General features: G+C 34.4%; 2 protein-coding genes and 1 long non-coding RNA gene across 8 annotated transcripts; 2 read left to right on the top strand and 1 right to left on the bottom strand.

Moving 5' to 3' along the window:
- Positions 1–724: 724 nt before the first annotated feature.
- On the top strand, positions 725–14,757 carry LOC128874286 (bcl-2-related ovarian killer protein-like). Of its 3 annotated transcripts, none has more exons than XM_054118902.1 (5): positions 725–1,069; positions 11,764–12,075; positions 13,187–13,577; positions 14,386–14,444; positions 14,525–14,757. In XM_054118902.1, the coding sequence occupies exons 2-5, from the start codon at positions 11,809–11,811 to the stop codon at positions 14,657–14,659; spliced, it is 852 nt and encodes a 283-aa protein (XP_053974877.1). In that variant the 5' UTR covers positions 725–1,069; positions 11,764–11,808; the 3' UTR covers positions 14,660–14,757. The 3 variants fall into 3 exon arrangements, with proteins under 3 accessions (XP_053974877.1, XP_053974859.1, XP_053974868.1); XM_054118884.1 differs by lacking the exon at positions 725–1,069 and adding an exon at positions 6,596–6,785; XM_054118893.1 differs by lacking the exon at positions 725–1,069 and adding an exon at positions 10,731–11,008.
- Positions 6,795–9,379, top strand: LOC128874304 (uncharacterized). The gene is made up of 2 exons (XR_008456624.1): positions 6,795–7,238; positions 9,170–9,379. It is a non-coding gene; the product is annotated as an uncharacterized LOC128874304 (long non-coding RNA).
- A 7-nt stretch (positions 14,758–14,764) lies between the features above and the next one.
- On the bottom strand, positions 14,765–19,715 carry LOC128874272 (intraflagellar transport protein 80 homolog). Of its 4 annotated transcripts, none has more exons than XM_054118827.1 (16): positions 19,486–19,715; positions 19,246–19,424; positions 18,075–18,185; positions 17,829–18,007; positions 17,660–17,749; positions 17,433–17,570; positions 17,239–17,363; positions 16,904–17,152; positions 16,666–16,829; positions 16,398–16,595; positions 15,956–16,106; positions 15,699–15,870; positions 15,495–15,617; positions 15,283–15,422; positions 15,070–15,208; positions 14,765–14,969 (listed from the first exon to the last, which is right to left on the bottom strand). In XM_054118827.1, the coding sequence occupies exons 1-16, from the start codon at positions 19,578–19,580 to the stop codon at positions 14,871–14,873; spliced, it is 2,352 nt and encodes a 783-aa protein (XP_053974802.1). In that variant the 5' UTR covers positions 19,581–19,715; the 3' UTR covers positions 14,765–14,870. The 4 variants fall into 4 exon arrangements, with proteins under 4 accessions (XP_053974802.1, XP_053974835.1, XP_053974824.1 ...); XM_054118838.1 differs by having other exon boundaries at positions 14,828–14,993; XM_054118860.1 differs by lacking the exons at positions 19,246–19,424; positions 19,486–19,715 and adding an exon at positions 18,561–18,757.
- Positions 19,716–19,735: the final 20 nt, after the last annotated feature.

Here is a 19,735-nt window from a genome sequence, read left to right as displayed (position 1 = left end):
AATTAACCCCTTCACATCAACCCTCGCCAATGCAACTTTGCACACGTCTAGAGGACACTTCCAAAGTACTCCTCGCGCAGTTTCATTTCAATCGATTGAAAACTTCCATAGTTACGACGGTTTGAAAAAGTGTCCCACTAATTGTTTGAAGCAGTGTAGATAAAGAACCTAAGTCTCAACCTGATAGTCATGATAATTGCAAGAGTATAATAATAATTCTAAGTCTATAATAATCTTCTAAGTAATAATTCTTTTTGGTTAACTTTAGTAAATGTTGTTTGGACTATATATCTATCTTAGAGATTTCCGAGAATATGTAAAATATCATTGATTATAAAAAAAGAAGTTAATAAACTACAATTTCACAGAAAAGTTTTTTAGGGAATTGATCGGTGTACGAATACATTCTACACCTACTGTAGGTGTGCGAAACAAAATTATTCAGTAAAGTTTTTCGATTCCTTTGAAAAAATTTCGCAAAACGTCCTACAAAATAGACTTAAAAATGTAAATACCCCCTCAAACATTGCGTTTTCTACATTAGAAAACATTGCTTCAAACTAATACCGAGAAAGTTGTACAAACAACGTTGCCAGCATTTTCTCTAACGTTAGAAACATGTTTTTTACAGTAGCTGAATCGTAATACAACGGCGTAAGTAGGGATAACATTTACACGGCGTTGGCATAACAGTTTCGACTTGTGTAATTGGTAGTTGAAAAGTCACCAGTATTCTACGCGCTGTGCTACCCGCAATTTCGACGGTTTCGCTACGTGCTCTTCGCACGCGTCCGGTCACTGTTAAATTACTTTCTTTTCCGTTTAATGTAAGAATAGTATTGTTTAACTATAATTACGAGTTTCATAGAGGAACACGAACAAGAATTTTCCGAGATATATTCGTGAACAGCGTGAAATATTTAATGCAGTGTTTACATTAGAAAAGTTATCGAATTTACAATTATGCTACGATAGTGCGCGAAACTGATTTTTACCAACTTAGTAGAACCCGTTGTTGTGTTTGTCGACGAAAATAGTGATAATTGTCCGCACCTTAACAAAATTCAAGGTAACGATATAAAAATATTATTTCTTGGTTATGTGTTGTAAAATCCATTAGAAAAATCTTATTTTAGTACTTTTTTTTATTAACACTTTAAGGGCGAGTAGTTTAAACTAGTCTTATCGCACGGGATTTAAAAAGGAAGACGAATAAACTATTCGTATAAATTAAATTTCGATAAAAATTAAAATTTTCTAAAACAAATTAAATAAACAATAAGCTTAAATCCTTTTTTATTATTGAAATGTAAAATATACGATTGTCTCTGAAACTTCAAAATACTTTGGTGGCTTACTTTTCATGTTTGTCGCTAAAGAATTCATAAATAATTAAAAATATTATGCATAAAGATTAGAATGACAGATTGTTGACAAAAATATATTTGACACAAGTATAGCCTTGGTAATTTATGTTATAGAACGTTGTTTATTTTTACTTCGGTATTATTATAAATATTAACGTACCGAAAAATACTGATATTTGAGTCGAAAACGTTACATATGTAACATATGTATATTATATAATATAGTTTGTAAAGACTATAATTTTGAATGGAAGCAATGATGAAGTTTACTGATAAAAGTTACCGATAATAATAACTATAAAAATTGGACTATTGACCGGGACACTTTGTATAAGCTATCGAATGTTGAAGAGCATTTGTGAAACGAAAGTGTGATACGAGAAAGCGAAGGGAAACAAAAGAAACGGTTTCTGGATGGATAATAAGAGCTCCGTTTTAGGTAATGACGCGCCATCCTGTAGACAAAAAAGAAACCTTGCCCGAGGCCCCCGAAATCAATGTTGTAAACATTGTTGCTGTTCCACACTAATACGCTTAAAAGTTTCTACTGCGATTAAATTTTATTTACTGACCATTGGAGACTACATAATGAAACATTTGTTGTGGTATTTATTTTTATAACTTCACCGAAATTCAAATATTACCATATAAATTTTTTTTCTTTGATATTTAACTTTCAAAATTAATTTTTTTATTTTTTCAGTAAACAGCACTGTTACCCATATATGGGTGACATGGCGGTGAACGTGTTAATCGTATATCATATATAACGAATAATTTCTTTTTTATTCGTTAATCGTATACTGTTATCGATTTAATAAATACACCGTGAATAATAAATAACGTAACTATTGCTCAAATTAGTCAAAAAATAAAATTTCAATTTCATTTTATCGTTGCGATATCGAGAAGAAAATTGACATCAGAGCGCCAGTAAAAATTCCTTTGATTTAGTTTTTTTTTATTTAAATTTAATTGAATTCACTCTACGTTAAGCGTTGGTACGAATACTATTCTTGAATTATTGTTATGGGTTGGATATTTCTAATTTTATTTGTTTGTTTTCCATCGTCTCGTTAAAATGAGATCGATTTAAATTTTTTTTTCGTTCCCGTTTTAGATGAGAAAATTCTATTTTGTGTGGGGCACCGTAAATACATATACAGGGTGTCCCAAAAATGTTGGAGGTCCTTGAAAAGGGTGGTTCAGGGGGTGATTTGAAACAACTTTTTCCTTAGCGAAATTGTTGTCCGAGGCTTCGTTGAGGAGATATTAACGGAAAACACTGACCAATCAGAGCGCGCGTATACCGTTGGAGCGGCCGCGATAGCGATGGCTACGCGCTAGGTAGCCGCTCTCGTACGCGAACAAGTGACTCGACGTGCAACGAAGGATATTGACGCGGCCGCTCAGCGCGTAGCCTTCGCTACCGCGGCCGCTCCAACGGTATCCGCGCGCTCTGATTGGTCGGGTTGTTTTTATTAATATCTACTTAACGAAGTCCCATCCGACATTTTTGCAAAGGAAAAAGTTGTTTCAAATCACCTCCCGAACCACCCCTTTCAAGGACCTCCAACATATTTGGGACACCCTGTATGTGTAACGCGCCACTAGATTTAGGACAAGCATCCGAGAGATGGGCCCGCATCTTTTATCGACTGTTGACTCAACTCATATTTTATTCTAGCAGTCATTCTTCCGTCAATGCCTTTTTTCTTTTACTTACGTCACCTATGAAATTCGACGGTGTACCTAATCGACCGAGCAATAATATATGGAAATTTATGCAGATGGCAGTGTGTCTGTCTTCTACGTTCACTTGATAATTCAAAGAGCGACGGTATCCTTGAGAATACGTAGTGGCCTCCGTTTCGCGAGAATCACTATTTAACTAGCGGTAATTTTGATAAACAATTGGTAGGACTGAAATTCGAGATACCGAACTGTTGGAAACAATTAAATGCTATATTTTTAACCGACTTCGAAAAGCAGGAGGTTGCTCAATTCGACATGTATATTTATTTATTTTTTATTTATTTTTTTTTATGAATGTTTACTCGATTACGCCCAGACGGCTTGACCAATCGGGATGAAAGCTGTTGCATCTTGTAGAGCATGTCTCCGGGGTGGTCCCATTATCAAAAAGATTTGGAATTTCTCATTTTTTACCCGTTTTTTTTTCTTTCAAAAAACCGAACAATTTTGTATTTCTTCTTATTCCGAAACCAATCGACCAATCGGATTGAATCTTCTTGCATCTGGTACGGCTTCGTTGTCTCTTAAACAGACATTTGACCTACTTCCAGTTTTTACCACTTTATTGCACTTTTTATCGCAAAATTGTACCGTTTCACGTATGTTCGGCCTGATTTCGATGAAATCGAAGAAACCCTTTACATTTTGTCGCCGGACTCGTTTTCGACAAATGTTTCTGACGAAAGTTTCTCCGTAAAGACAAGCTTTAGAAAACCTGTACTGTTTAACTAAAACTCTCTGTCATCGCCAAACCTGTCTATAACATAGCTTGTAGAAAGATACAGCTCTTTTTTACACCACCTGCCATTCGTGTTTGCGAATGACACCGGTTCTATACGTGGTCGCGATACAGTTTCCGGTCGTATGGTCGAGACTTGATACTTGCGATTAGCCCGCCAATCGAGAATGGTACAATGGACTTTCCTCTTCTTCAAAAAGTCGGTCGCCTTCTCTTCTGTAATAAATTTTTTTTCAAATAAAGGTCGAGGCAGGGAGAAAAATATACCTATCAAACATCTATAACTTCGTTACTTTTGCAAATATCGGTATATCCTTTTGCAGATACATTCTTGAAGACATGTATGTACTTTAAGAAAATAAAATGTAAAAAAAGAAATCGATTTTTTCAAAGTTAACAGTGAAAATACTCCCCTAATCGTATTTTTAAATAATCAAAGTTCAAATATAGTACCGTCAACATTTAAACGTCCGCTATTTTCCCCGTTCAGATGTATTCGATTGTAGTATGAATTAGCTTTTTAAATATCGAAATAAAAGTCTTGTCTATAGTATTGATCTAAAGTATTAATAATATTAGTTTATATTTTAATTAGTTGACGTTAATAAACTTAATAATAAAGAAGAAGAAAATTAGTTACTTAAAATAATATAGTTCACAGAACATAAAAATATATTTTATCTGTCTCTATAGTGAGTGCAAGGAGTAATCCATTAGATCTATTATATCAACGAGACGTACAAATCGTAGTATACATGTATATGCTCACCGTAGACAACTATAATTAATCACATTTTCTATCATCTGCACGTGTCGTTTTATACAAACTGACAGCAAAAGAACTCACAATAAATGTCGCCATGTTATATAATTAACACCTGCCAACACGTGAACGTCGTTAACGCATTCAATGTCCACGGATGTAAATAATAATATTCTGGAATGAAAATTTCGCTAAGAATATTTACGATTCTTAAAAACATTACGTTGCCTGCACTTTGGCTAGGAAAAAAGATGCGAAAGAAATAAGGCTTTCCTTTTCCTGTTTATCATCTGTTCTTGTTCGAACATTAACGCAAGAATATTTCTAACGTGAACTTCTACTTGCTACGGTTAGGTTTATTAGAATTATAATCTTTTAAAATCTGTATTCGCAAACATAATTATGAATATATAAAATTATCTCGCTGAAACGAGTGAAATTTCGCTTGTGTTTTTAATGTCTTCTGGCAATTGTTACGCAGGTTGTTTTTTAAGCGATAAATAATACGAAAACGAATTCGCCAGAACTGCACCTTGTCGTTAAAATTTAAACAATTTCTTTTACGATCTTTATCGAGTTCTGGCAATGTTTAGCCCCGACCTAGACTTTACGTTACGATTTCTACAGTTAAAAACTATAACTACACGAAATTTCAGGGCTGCGCTCAAAGATTTCATTTTGATTAAAAATTAACGTGTTAGACCGCTCGCCCACGCTTCCAGCCCCGGGAGCGACTTCTGGCTGCAGCGCTATGGGCTTTGTCATCTAGTAAGGAATGTTTTTAGGTACATGTTTTCTGCACCTTATCATTTCTGATTTCTCGTAGCCAGCTCTTAGAGTCTAAGAGACTATAAGCTATTCCAGGAAACGTAGACAATGTACCAAATAGTGGTTTCTTTACCCCACTTTCCTTCGTGCGTCTTTTTAAGACGTTACTAATTGCTATATTGAGCAAACGAGTAAACCAATTAGCAGTGAAGTTCGTATGTTTCATTCAGTATTTACCTTCGTTTATTTAAGATCACAGTCCCCAATGACTTTTAATGAGACTGATCCATTACACGAGCTCAGTGTTTACATGATCATGTTCGTTTCTTGTAATATGTAGTTAAGGACATATTGTATATATATATATTTATTTATTTATTTATAGTTAATATATATATTGTATATAAGCAGGGATTCGAACCGCTGCTGAACCCTAACCCAAACCCGGTTAATGAAGGGAAGGTTACTGTAATCCATTCCCTGTCCCATCTTTTTCTCCATCCTTTCTAACACCTCTGTTACATTCCTTTTTAAATCTCCCCACTCCTTATCTACTTCTTTCCCCCCTCCTTCCTTACTTTCAAACCTTTCCGCAAATTCCTTCTTTCTTTCTTCTGTCCATCACCCTTTTTCCCCTCCTCCTCCTTCCCCTTTTCCTCCCTCTATCAATACTATATACATATACCACTGGATGATGGTCCGACTTCACTTTCACCTCAACCATCCGATGATCAATCGTCATAGAAAGTAAACACCGACTTTAAATAAAAAACAAAACGTGCCACGCACGTCGAGATGCTTTTGTTCCACAATCGTCAGCGACGTGTACGCTACGTCGACGTCGATAAGCATTCGTCGCAGAAATAAAAATGACATGCGCTGCCGCGATGGTAGCGATGCGTTTATTGGTAGCGCAAGTGGTTTTAAATTCAAATCAATTTAGAAAGAACACCAATATCAAACCGGGATATGTTTACAAGAAACAAACAAATAACAAGATTTATCGAATTAAAATGCGTTCGAATAAAAATGAGTACACGAAGATCTACGAAGAAAAGTCCATTTCTCTGTAAACGTTCCGAGTGAGCTCCTTGTGACGCGAGTCTTTCTAAAGAAAAATGCAAAACTGACGTACGTTTTCATTATCAGCGCAATTCTGGCGCGGAAATAAGCCTTGGACATTGATAAAACAAACGATTTAACGCGTCGCCGCGCACGCTCCACGGAACGATAATCGACTGGCCACACTCACCGTTGATAAGCGATAATTCAGAAATATATTACATTATTGTGTGCGGAGCAAGTCGGACGGCAGTGACTAATAAGGAGCGCTGCGATTACAATGAAGCCAGACTTTCGACTGGGGGCCCAACAGGAGGCGACTCTAACAATGGTAAATTATAATTGCACTCCTCGGTTAATCGTCAGTTAACGTGTCCTTCTCACACATCACGCTTTGGTAACAAAATTATACTACTTTTCTACGTTTCGAAATAGCTTTTCCATGTTTTTTGTTATGATTATCACGCTGACGCAGTTAGCGTCCATGGAATGCAGCACGCTGCATTTTCATAGGATTAAATACGATGGACAAATATGGATGTTCCAAGTTACTTTGCCGATGAGGAGTACAGAGGAAAGTTTCAATTTATTGACCCTTGAACAGATTTAACACTATTTAGTTTTGCAATGTTCGGTGCTTAGTGGCCCTCTGTCGATTCAATTCAAATCTGTTACGCGTTACCAAAACTGAAGTTATTTATGAAACAATGGCAGAAAAATAAGAATATTAAAATTGAAGTCGTTAGTAAATATGGAAGTGTTGAAGTTAATGTTATTTCTCTCGGTAAGAACGTTGAAATTGATTTTATTTATGGAAGTTGAAGTGGAAGTGATTTCGGACAGTATGATTGTTGAAGTTGATTTTATTTATGCAAGTATCAGTGTTGTAGTTGGAGTTACTTATGAAAGTATCATTCTTGAAGTTGAAGTTACTTCTGACAGTGAGAATATTTAAGTTCAATTTTTGTGTCCAAGTATCAATGTCGAAGTTAAAGTTATTTCTAAATATAAGAATATTAAAGTTATATATATGAAAATACGAATATTAAAATTGAAGCTATTTATGAAATCCGAAATATTCTATTATTTACTTACTATGTAGTTGTTTATGAAATTCGCAAGAATAATTCATATAGTAAGTCTACAATAACCGACAATTCTAGATTTTGGTCAGTAAAATTTGTATTCGGCACCATTTACTGTAGTATTTTTCGAATATAGAAGAACGCTCCCTGTGGGGGGACGCTTTACAGTTTGAAGAGGGCATGAAATAAAATCGTTGAAGTTTCACAACTGTAGAAGTACAATCGGTGTAAGAAGTATTCGCACAGCACCCAATTTAAAATAAAATTAATAAGAAAAGAAATAAGAGGTTAAGGTTAAAAAAAATAAACTTTAATTTACGCAAATTCTACTTTAACGTTATGTAAGAATGTTGGTTAATTATTTCTTCCCTTAGCATTTTTTAATCAAATAAATACATGAATCAAATAAATATATGAAGTTTTATTTGGAATTGGTTCCTGTACGAATACTTATTACAGTGACTGTATATTTTTCTTGTACTACTCTAATCTCTTCAGGGACAAATTGCTTTGTATAAAGTGATCTAAAATTCTAACTGGTATCGACCCATGACATCGATTAATGTTGTGACGATATTACCATGTTATATCACTGCGTAATTTAATTGAGGATGTCCATTCGCAATCGTAGCGGTTTACCTCTATGTTACAGTATTTAAAGTAACTTAATAAACTGTAGTATCCAGAAAGAAGTTAAACATTCCACTTATCTCGTTTAATAAATGACGCTGTTTCTAAGGTTTAGTTTATATCATCGACAGTGTATATAATATATTAAATATAATTTATTCGTTAGTGTAAGTGTTTTGCAAGTTCATCGATTTAATTCTAGGCCTTATAGTGATTAAACATATATAAAAAATAAATAAAAGGAAATAAATATTCAAATAATGCTTATATATTTTTAAATATTAAATCTCGTACAACATCACTCTCAAAGAAATTAACTTACACTTAAAGAACAATTAAACTTGCACTTTCTAAACAAACGAAGTATCTACATTTTGTTGAATTTAATCTATAGATAATTGATTCAAAAGCTATTTATAGCACCAGTGTAATAAATTATGTACATGCATAGATATCTAATGTAAACAAAGTATGTACTCTCATCCCTCTATTTCTTTTTTGCAAGAATAAGAATGCTAACGATTGATCACGGTCTCTATAAGTAAATTGATTAATCCATTAGAAAGTTTCCTACTTAGCTCGACACTGTAAACTACGGAACACTATATTCTAAGTTTCAAGAATGTTACGAAATAATACATCCGACTCTATCGTAGACATTTCTTGTAAGCAATTGTTGAAATAGGTATTACGTCGATTTATTCCTAATATTCGTAACGAATATTTAACGAATTCTAGATTTGTTGTGTTATTGCGAGTTAGAAGCAAACGAGCGAGAATAAAAGTATTGAAAAAAAAAACTGGTTCGTTGCGCGGCACATGCACTTTTGAACGATAAATAATCGGCTAAACTGGTCATCGCTGATAAACAATAACCATTAAACACTCGTGTGGGGGTAACCAGAGTAATTAATCTTCGCGCATCGCACATGACTTCTGTAGTGGAAATAAACAACTTTTTTCATCGACTTGTCGATAACAACTGTAATAACAATTACAGATTTGGCATTACCGAAGGTTGGCAAACGTTCGGAACTTATCTGATCCATGTCCACACGTGGCATGCAAAGATAGACAAGATTCTTTTCTAGATAAAGATTTCGATCAGAGTAAATATTGAACAACCTATTATTCATTATTCGCGAAATAAAAATTCCAGTTTGTAAATTACGGTTTGTAAACGTTATAAATAAATCGTTATACTGCATTATTATTTTTTTTAATTATTGTGCTGTTGCACATTTTAGTGTCCTTGAGATAGTTAATGGTGTTTAGCACTGTTTCTGTTCGGAATATTAATATTAGCATCGCCATGGCCCGAACCAGAATAATTATGAAATATCGATAGTTTAAAAAATGACAGCACTTTAAACTTCGTAATATCCATTTCTTGTGATTTTCTTCTCCTTTATATATTATAAAAAAAATATTTAGAATAATCAGATGTTAAAAAGTGTGGTTCAGGCGATAGTCTGAAGATTCACTAAAGTGATTCGGTAAACTAGAACTCGAGATATCGTGGCAACCATTTCAAAAAAACGATGTACGATGAAATCACGTTTAAAGTGTTTCATACCAAGTACGTATACTTAGCTGATAACGTTGGTGCGGACATCGTTCTCTTTAGACGTCCTTATGACGTCCTTTAGACAAATTCAACAAAAGCCTTTGGCACGTATATTTTCAAAGATCTGCACTTTGAGAAAATGCAAAAAAATCGATATTTTGTAAGTTCTACAGTAGAATACCCCCTCAAGGGAGTATCCTGAATTAGGAGGTCAAAAAAAAAATCGGTTTTTTGTGAATTTTTTTAGGATAGAAAAAAATAATTAATTTTATCGAACTTTTTATCCTACTTTCATACATGTTCGAGTAGTCTGTACAAATTTGTTCAACAAGAAATATTCAAATTGAGTCGACTGGCGACGCACATTTGTAGAGCACCTCGCAATTAAAACCTATCGGCGGGAAAGATGCAGGTCGTGATTTTGGTTTGCCACACAAAAAAAAACCAAAAGAAATTTTCATTTTCATACATTTTTCTTCTATGTGAACTAAGAAAATTCATACAAAAAAAATTTTAAACAACTTTGTTATCATGTTAAAGTGATTTCTTTCACCCAAAGAACTCGTTCTTTCTTTCAAACTTGCAGTAATTTCACATTTCACCATTTTTGCGGGTTTTTCTTAGTTCACGTAGAAGAAAAATGTATGAAAATGAAAATTTCTTTTGGTTTTTTTTTTTTGTGGCAAACCAAAATCACGACCTGCATCTTTCCCGCCGATAGGAGGTTTTTATTGTGAGGTGTACTACAAATGTGTGTCGCCAGTCGACCTCAATTTGAATCTTTCTTGTTGAAATAATTTGTACAGACTACTCGAATATGTATGAAAATAGTATGTTCGATAGAATTAATTATTTTTTTCCATCCTAAAAAAATTCACGAAAAACCGCTTTTTTTTATACCTGAGGTATTCAGGATACCCCCTGTAACGGCGTTCAACAAACCATAATTCTGCGATACATAAAGTTTGCTTTAATACAAAAATTGTACACATAGTGTTTAATCTTCCTCGTTACGAACGCAAACGAAGAGATGGAAATGAGTAATGCGCACACAATAGGTGTGTATCTTACACCAGTACACAAAGACGCCGCGTCGCATGTCAAATAGCAGGTCTAAATAAAGCTGCGAAATAACAATAGCTGTACTCGCCGGAGGAATAATAATTACCTGGTGTGAATGTACCTCGACGTTGTGGTAGTAACAGAAAATATTACCATAAAGGGACTTGAGATATTCAACAATACCTCTTCATGTCCCTCCTGGCTTACAAGGTGAGAAGACAAACATATACAGTGGGTGTAGAATTTATTCGTACACCGATTAATTTCCAAAAAAAACTATGTGAAATTGTAATTTATTAACTTATTTTTTATAAACAATGACATTCTACATATTCTCGGAAATCTCTAGAATAAATAGATTACAAAAAAAATAGCTATTTATGTAAGTTGCGAAATTAGCAAAAAAAAAAAAACAATTAATCGATAGAAATATCGAAGGAATAATAATTCGTGCAACTGTTTAATTTTTAAAACTTCGTTAGAAGAAAAAAGGAAATTTACATTAATTTACAATACGCTTCTTTCGTAGGATTTCCTTTTGATTTTATAATTATTGTAACTTTTCTAAGCATTAAATTAAGTAAATTATTAGTTATTCGAAGTGATACCTTTTTCCATTCCTCTATTAGAGCCATTTTTCAGTGGGGATGGTTTCAGGGCATTTATGGGAGAGAAATTTGTGCATTTGTGGTGACTTTACTGTAATATTGATACTAACTACTAGAAACTGGTAGTTGGTACTTGTTAGACAACTTAAAGTTGTGTGCACAAAATAGATAAAAAATATAGTAATTCATGTATGAAAATTGCAATATTTATTCTTACCACTGATTACTACAAACTTGTAGTTGGTATTAGTTAGTCATGTTAAAGTTGATAGTATAAAACAAATAAAAGATATCCCGTTTTCAAAAATAAATTCACCTCGTAGGAAAATGATGAAAAGTTATTAAAAATTCTTAAAGCCTGAGAAGCCTGAATGGCACCAATACTCTTTGGAGGATTCTTCAATGTCTGGACTCGTTGGATCTTTACGCGTCTTGGAGGACACTTCCGGGAATGCAACGCAACCTTACCGAAGGAATAGCCTCGCCATATCGTTGCATTCGAATTTGTCTGGCTTCACATCTGCTAACAATCCAGAAATCACACCTTTCCACGTCGTTGATTCGGCACGAAGAAGGTTCAGCAATGTCAGCGACGTGGTCTCCAGGAAGATCTCTCACACGATACGATGGAGGACGGTTTCAGCTTCTGTTGAGCTCACTGTGTCACAAGTAATTGAACATAATATCCTTCTAGGTGCAATATAAATGCTGTGCATGATAATTATTTAACTATTAACTATTAACTGTAAACTGAAGATATCTATTGCGAATTAAACACGTCTAGCATATATGTATATCTATTACGCCTTAAATATGTACAGTGAGTGTAGAATGTATAAGTTGTTTCTTAACTTCTTTTTTTATAATCAATGATATTTTACACATTCTCGGAAATCTCTAAGATAGATATAGTCCAAACAACATTTACTAGTGAATATAATTTGTGATATTAACAAAGAAATACGAGAAGTGGGTAAGAGTATAGAAGCAATCAGTATTTGTACGATTCTTATGACGAACCATTTACAGTAGAGTTTGTAACGTAAACGTATTATTGCAGTTTATTGCTCCGTACGAATTAGAAAACATCAAACTTCCAAGAAAGTACTTTTAAAAAGGCTCTAATAGAGGAATGGAAAAAGATATCACTTCGAATAACTAATAATTTACTTAATTTAATGCTTAGAAAAGTTACAATAATTATAAAATCAAAAGGAAATCCTACGAAAGAAGCGTATTGTAAATTAATGTAAATTTCCTTTTTTCTTCTAACGAAGTTTTAAAAATTAAACAGTTGCACGAATTATTATTCCTTCGATATTTCTATCGATTAATTGTTTTTTTTTTTTTTTGCTAATTTCGCAACTTACATAAATAGCTATTTTTTTTGTAATCTATTTACTCTAGAGATTTCCGAGAATATGTAGAATGTCATTGTTTATAAAAAATGAGTTAATAAATTACAATTTCACATAGTTTTTTTGGAAATTGATCGGTGTACGATTACTTTCTACATCCACTGTATGTCAAAGAAAATGTATCGTATAATTTGTTTTCTTCGTAAAAAAATGTAAACTCAGATTTTAACTATCAACTGACAACTACTTGCCGTCTAAACAATCCACGGTCTGTAAAGAATATTTTTTCATAGCCAATTGTAGAATTTTCCCCGTCAAAGATAGACACAAAATTAATAAAAAAATTGCAGCCAAACTGTATTCGATTAAATAAATATTTATTTATGTGAGTACTTGATCTGATATCGTTACTTTTTGTTCAGGGCTCCTCGCTGTGCGCTCAGTATATTCGAAATCGTTTAAAACGGTCCGGAATCTTTCACCGAAAGCTCGGCCTGAAGAGGATGAGGAGCGTCATGTTGCTTCCTGGTGGTACCGTCGTAGGAGAAGTTTATCCAGAGTTAATATCGGTCGGTGCTGAACTCGAAAAAATGCACCCGAATTTATTCAATCGTGTCGCCAGACAAATCGGCTGCAGCAGCTTCTCGACGGAACAATCCGCCAGCGAGGCCGTGGCCGATGTCTCCAGAGAGATGATCAGAAACGGAGAAATGACCTGGAGCAAAGTGATAGCCCTCTACGCGGTCGCAGGTGGCATTGCCGTGGATTGTGTGCGTCAGGGTAAACCTGAATATCTACTCGCCATACAGAGAGGTAATTAATTCTGTTCAAATTACATTGTAACTTCGTTGATCTTGCTTCTTTCGCCATTTAAGGGGTGTTCTAGTCTGTATCGCTAATTTTTAGTTCTGTTTGAGGATTTTTTTTTTAATCTATAAGGAACTTTTGTAAAGGATTTTGCACACATGTTTATTCACATTTTCAGAACAGGTAACAGTAATCAAAACTAAACGTGGCAGATATATTTTCAAAGGTCTACGCTTTGAAAAATTGCAAAAAAACAAACATCGAGTTTCGAAGGTTCTAAACCAAAATACCCTCTTAAGGCTTGGTTACAAATTTCGTATCAAGAGATTAGATAAGTAGAATGAGTGTCTTTAGCTACCTTATTCTAAAATATTTATAGCAATCCGTATATTTTAATCCGTATAAAAAACTTTAAAAAGGTAAAAAAATTACGCCATGTACATGAAAGAGTGGGGGACAAAAAGGAGTAATCACAAAAAAAAATAGAAGATCATAGATTGAACGAGAGTGGTTGAAAACAGACTTACTAGAATACAGAAAAGGCAAAACTAATTTATTATTAACGCAAAACTAATCTCATAGCTCAGCGACCAATGTAATCAAACGCTAACACAATCTCGTAGCTCAGCGAATAGTGTAATCAAGCACAAAGCCTGTCGTCTTCAATCATCTACTCACTTCCGTTTGATTACATTTAAAAGTGAAAAACGAAACCATAAAAGTTGTTCGGACTAATAAATTTGACAACCTATTTTTAAAAAAATTAAGCGCTAACACAATTCCGTAGCTCAACGAATACCTTTCCTAATTTCAGGTATGACTGATGTTTTGGAAGAGGATCTTGCCGTATGGATACAAGCAAACGGTGGATGGGTAAGACACGTGTACAATAACGATAAATTATTATTCAAACATCTTCGTTCTACTAACAAAAGATGTATTATTAACTTCAGTCAGCTTTGGCGACACGGTACAGGCCTGTGACGGAAGAGACGACATGGTACACGCATAAGTTTGTACTATTATTTATATTTACAATGTTATCAGTTGGTATGGTCTCGATACTTTTGAAGTTTTTAATTTTATAACACTTGTTGTATATAGTTTCGTAGACATTTATTTATTATACGATCTTTTATTTTAAAGATTATTTATAAAAACTTTTTGTATGAATTTTGTACGTCATAATGCTAATAATGTAATAATTACATAATTTTCTAACTGAAACACAAGTACGTTATACTTTACTTTTACATATTTTAATAAATAATTTGTATAAACGCAGCCGGTGTTATTCTTTCACGTATTTATTTCTGGATCCGACGATTCACGGTTGTGTATTTCTATTTCTGGTAGATCAACATCATCTTGACGAATTGAAGGTTTTTCGCTGGTTTCCTGGTGAAAATGGGTTTTGTCTCACTGTTTAGGAAAACGTACAAAAATCACGTGTAAAAGAATCGAAACTGTGCAATCGAATAGAATTAGATTAGTTTACTTGTGATTTGGCAACGTTTGCCAGGTACGCGAGAAAGCTTTGATTTGTTTCGTCCTTATTGATCACTTGAAGGTACTTCTTTCTTGCGTTCAGTACCTCCTCCTGTTGCTTTTTGTGTCTGATTGCCAATTCTAACGCTCTAAGGAAACAAAATCCAAGACATTTGGAAACGAGTATATTGCATCGATAAATTTTCGATAGATTAAGTAATACCTATTCCAGTTGTATACTTCAATATTGATTCGTATGGCTTCTTCGATTAATCCATTTTGCAAAAGGATGCCCTCTGCGGTTAATAAATCACCTGACAAAAGTGCCATTTCTGCCAATCTCTCGGATTTATTTGGTAGACTCTTTCAATTTCAAACGAATAGGGATTATATTTTTTGTAAAACAAAAAAATTCTGTGGTTTTTATATTATTACCTTTATATATTGAATATAGTCAACTTTGTCATATCTCGATATTGCTGCATATGCTTCTTCCGCGGCATTCAATTCTTTATTATCAGTTGCCATAACAGCCATACAAGTCCACAATATTTCATTCTAACAATCAATTTTATATTTTAGAGAAATTTCAATTGTTGGTATAAGAATATCTTCTTATCAGAAAAATGTACTAATTACCTGCGCAATTCGACAAAGAGACAACGCTTCTTTCCATCTTTTGTTTAGTATGTGCTGATGAAGACTAATGAAAAATGTATAAAAAGTAGAAGCTACTAATGCCCCATCACCACGTCGTATCATTACCATACCATTATATACATTTGCTATACTTGGTTGTCTACCAAATTCACTGAAAATATTTACAAAATGTACCTACAAAGTATAATATAATACAGATCACATTTTACACGGTAAAATAAAATTGATCGTGAAACCTGCTTTCCTTATCGATTCTTGTTTTTTTTATTATTTTACGATCACTATAATGCACGCAATTAGGGCACAGCCACACCGATAGTGTTGCATCTAACATTGCTGCTAAGACATTCGCATCGGTCGCCCACGCGATGTCTTGCGCCATAGCAGCTGAAAAATAGATAACAAGCTAATGTTACTAACTGATAAAGCACCACAATCCTAACGAACAAACAACACTATACGACAAAAATACACGGAAACTATTAACCCCTGAAGGAGCTAATCTTAACGATGTAAAACGTCCAAGTATCTTATTAAAAGGACATGGGAGAAACTCGCGATAAAAGGCACCTACAATCCAAAATCAGTATCGATTATGAAAAACTGACACGTGAAAATCGCAAACAACTTATACAGAAATATTGACTACATGTTTATAGTAATACAAAGAATACATACCTATTTTGCACACTCTACCAAAACCAGTCGTTCTAATTGAAACCAGGAACAAGTCCTTATTGCTATCAATTAATGCTACTTGTCGATCAGTGGGCCCGCCAATATGGTTTAAGGCTATTCTTGTGATACTTTGAAGATGCGTGTAAGGTTGACTTTCTGTTATAGGTTTGTTGTAAGCAATTTCCAGAACGTGAAATACTAAATAATAATTTAGATAAGAATTTATATAAAAAACAATGTTCACATTCGAGAACATGTTTCGCCGTACATTTTTCGTTACTCTGCGATCTCAAAACCAAAGTGTCAGTGCACAATGATATGCAAGAAGGATGAAGTCGTTCCTGTGTCATTCCTTTCCATTTTGGAGTTCCCAATAAACGGCCTTGATAACTATACAACGATACGCTATTCCATTCAACTAATAAAAAGTGCCTAAAAAACAGTCTTTGCATAACACAAAAAATACCATATTTATTGTTTGGAAATAGACAATAATCATTATTTACTTCTCTGCAAGAAGTACCGCTGATACACTGGTATTCTTCAAGTCAAATATGGCTGGCGTATTCCAATTTACTACAGAGTAAACGTGACATTGTGCTGGTGTAATGACAACTAAATGATCAAAATCAAATTCTAGCTGAACCACGCGATCCGATATCTCCAATGTTTCTCGAATTTCGTTACCAATATGTCTGACTTCAATCACTTTTCTTTTAACCAATGTAGCTACATAATTATTCCACTCTAATCTCCTATTTTTCGTTTGTACAGTTACACATAAATATAAAATTAATAGTTTTCAATAACATTCAATTATTATTATATTTGTTATTCGTACCTGTCTATTATATGCCCAGTCAGCACTGTTCCATTACTGCAAGCCATAGCAACTTGAGTACTGTCGCTAGACCAAGCAATACTGTATATACTTCCAGTATTAATTTTTTCTAGTGAATGGGACCACTACAAAATATATATTAATAATTTGTATACATAAACCGATAACATAATATGGTGTAAAAATAAACTAACTCCTGTTTTATCACAAAGTTTGATTGTATTAAAAGATCCAACAGCAAAGTGGTTTCCAGAGTAACTCCAACTCAGTGATGTGATAGGGTGATCACCTACATTGCTGGAAAATAGCTGACTCCCATTAGGGTCCCATACCTTTGAAATCAAACAGATTAACAATTTTACTAATTTCACTATTTAAGTAAACAAATTCATTTAAGAACAATATGGTTGTATATAATTACCTTGTACCGACAATCTTCTCCGCCAGAGATAACGAGTCCATGAGTATGACTCCAGCATACAACTAAAATAAAACCATCGTGTGCAAGTACCTAAAACAAAAATTTCTTTAAAACATTGCTCTGCCCCATGGAAGCAGAAGTGGTATGTATGTTTATTAAATTATTTAACCTTTCGAGGCTTAGAATTAGAATTAAGTGACTGGAAGGTTAAGTAAGCTCCTTGAGAATAGAGTACAGATGTACAATCTGGACTCCACGCAGCAGCTAAAATAGGGAATGTACCTCTAACTATAACAGAGCGAAGCATGCCACTACGCGACCAAATTTTTATCAAACCATCCTCTCCAGCTAAAATTTAATTGAAAAATCAATTACGTGATAAAGATCATTATTTCGTCTGAAGTATTTCAATTACCAGTTAGAAGCGCAGAACCATCGCTACTCCATCTGCCTACAATTGTTGCTCCTTTATGAGCATCAATACTTTTTTCTATGCGACCATTCTTATTTACCAAATGATATTTTCCTACAGATAGAGTATTAAAGTAAAGTACAGTACTGTTATAATACAAGAAGTAGTAATGTGGTAAATATGCCGAATAGGGGACCCCGTCCCTATAACTTTGACCTTGACATATGTTGCCAAGGGCACCCTCCTGAGTAACTTTTTCTAATAACTTAACCGTCGCTCACTGCTTATTAAAAAGTTATTAACAAAAAAAGTTGGTAAGTTACATCAGGTTATACATACGAACACGCTATATGCACGATCTTTACTCGTCCAGTAAACAAATGGGGGTCCGGGGGCTGTCCCCCGGTCGGGGGCTGGGGGGCAAAACCCTTAACAAGGAGTACTGCAGCGCATCACGCAGGTGTGTACCGGTTATCCTGAAGGACCTACATTGCTTTCAGGGCGATTGCTTTCGTTGCGAAAAAAATAGGAAACTCCGGAATAAGAACAGAGAGGGCGATACAAAAATTGCAGGAGGGACGAGGGCAGGACGATTAGGCTAGCATGATTTTTTTCCAGGATATTGAAGCAAAGAAGCAATATTTTCTAATAATTCTGGTTTTAATATATTCGTTACACTTTGGCGGATGCGACTCCAAAGCCTGATATTGCAATTTCGGCCTTAAAACTTTATAAACAATAAAATGAAGATAGCAAACGTACTTTTATTGTTTATAAAGTTTTAAGGCCGAAATTGCAAAATCAGGCGTTAGAGTGGCATGCTGAGTGATGTAAAGAATATTTTAGAAAAAGAATCGTGAGAAAATATTGCTTCTTTGCTTCAATATCCTTGACAAGAATCATGCTAGCCTAATCGCCCTGTCCTCGTCTCTCCTGCAATTGTTGTATCGCCCTCTCTGTCCTTGTCCCGGAGTTTCCTATTTTTTCCGCGACTATCGCTGAAGTCAACTCGGAGTTTGGCTCTGGGACCTGCGCACCCTTAAGTTATTAGAAAAAGTTACTCAGGAGGGTGCCCTTGACAACATATGTCAAGGTGAAGGTCATACGGGCGGAAGGTCCTCTATTCGGCATATTTACCAGTAATATTTTATTCTAAAATTTCTGAAATGAATACCATCAGCTGTAGTAATTAACAGTACATCCAATGATTGTTTCTTTGTGATCGATACAGCATAGTTTTGCCTCGGGTGCCATTGCATATCAGTCGGATAAAAGTCATCAGAAAATTGAGTAACAATTGTGGAATGGGGGGTTCCACCTTCTAAGTACCAAGATATTAATAAATGATCCTCCCTGTAGAAAAAAATTGACAATTACTTTGTGAACGTCATTGTACGTAAAGATCAAAACGTACCCGCAGGAATAAATTTCTTCCGCTGAACTCCATGCTACACACGTTACCAACCGTTTATGACCATTACGATTTTGCGAAGATATTTTAAATCTCATATTACACGATTCTATTACCTCAACTTATGATTAAAAATATTTGTCAACACCTTCGTAACCTTATTGTATTATTCTATTGCATAAATTCGATCACGTGTGATCGCATGCTTGTACGAACCTTCAAGCTTTCAAGTGAGATGTATTTGTTTACCTAC

Source organism: Hylaeus volcanicus, chromosome 1 (assembly GCF_026283585.1).
Source record: "Hylaeus volcanicus isolate JK05 chromosome 1, UHH_iyHylVolc1.0_haploid, whole genome shotgun sequence".
Lineage (NCBI taxonomy): Eukaryota > Metazoa > Arthropoda > Insecta > Hymenoptera > Colletidae > Hylaeus > Hylaeus volcanicus.
This window is presented reverse-complemented; position numbering and strand designations above follow the sequence as displayed.

Excerpts from the sequence above, each read along its gene's own strand:
- LOC128874286 (XM_054118884.1), top strand. The coding sequence starts at position 6,735 with ATGAAGCCAGACTTTCGACTGGGGGCCCAACAGGAGGCGACTCTAACA. Across the intron at positions 13,578-14,385 it reads TCTACTCGCCATACAGAGAG|GTATGACTGATGTTTTGGAA; the intron begins GTAATTAATTCT and ends TCCTAATTTCAG. Across the intron at positions 14,445-14,524 it reads TACAAGCAAACGGTGGATGG|TCAGCTTTGGCGACACGGTA; the intron begins GTAAGACACGTG and ends TATTAACTTCAG.
- LOC128874272 (XM_054118827.1), bottom strand. The coding sequence starts at position 19,580 with ATGAGATTTAAAATATCTTCGCAAAATCGTAATGGTCATAAACGGTTG. Across the intron at positions 16,596-16,665 it reads ATCGCAGAGTAACGAAAAAT|TATTTCACGTTCTGGAAATT; the intron begins GTACGGCGAAAC and ends ATTATTATTTAG. Across the intron at positions 14,970-15,069 it reads CAAACGTTGCCAAATCACAA|GAAACCAGCGAAAAACCTTC; the intron begins GTAAACTAATCT and ends CATTTTCACCAG.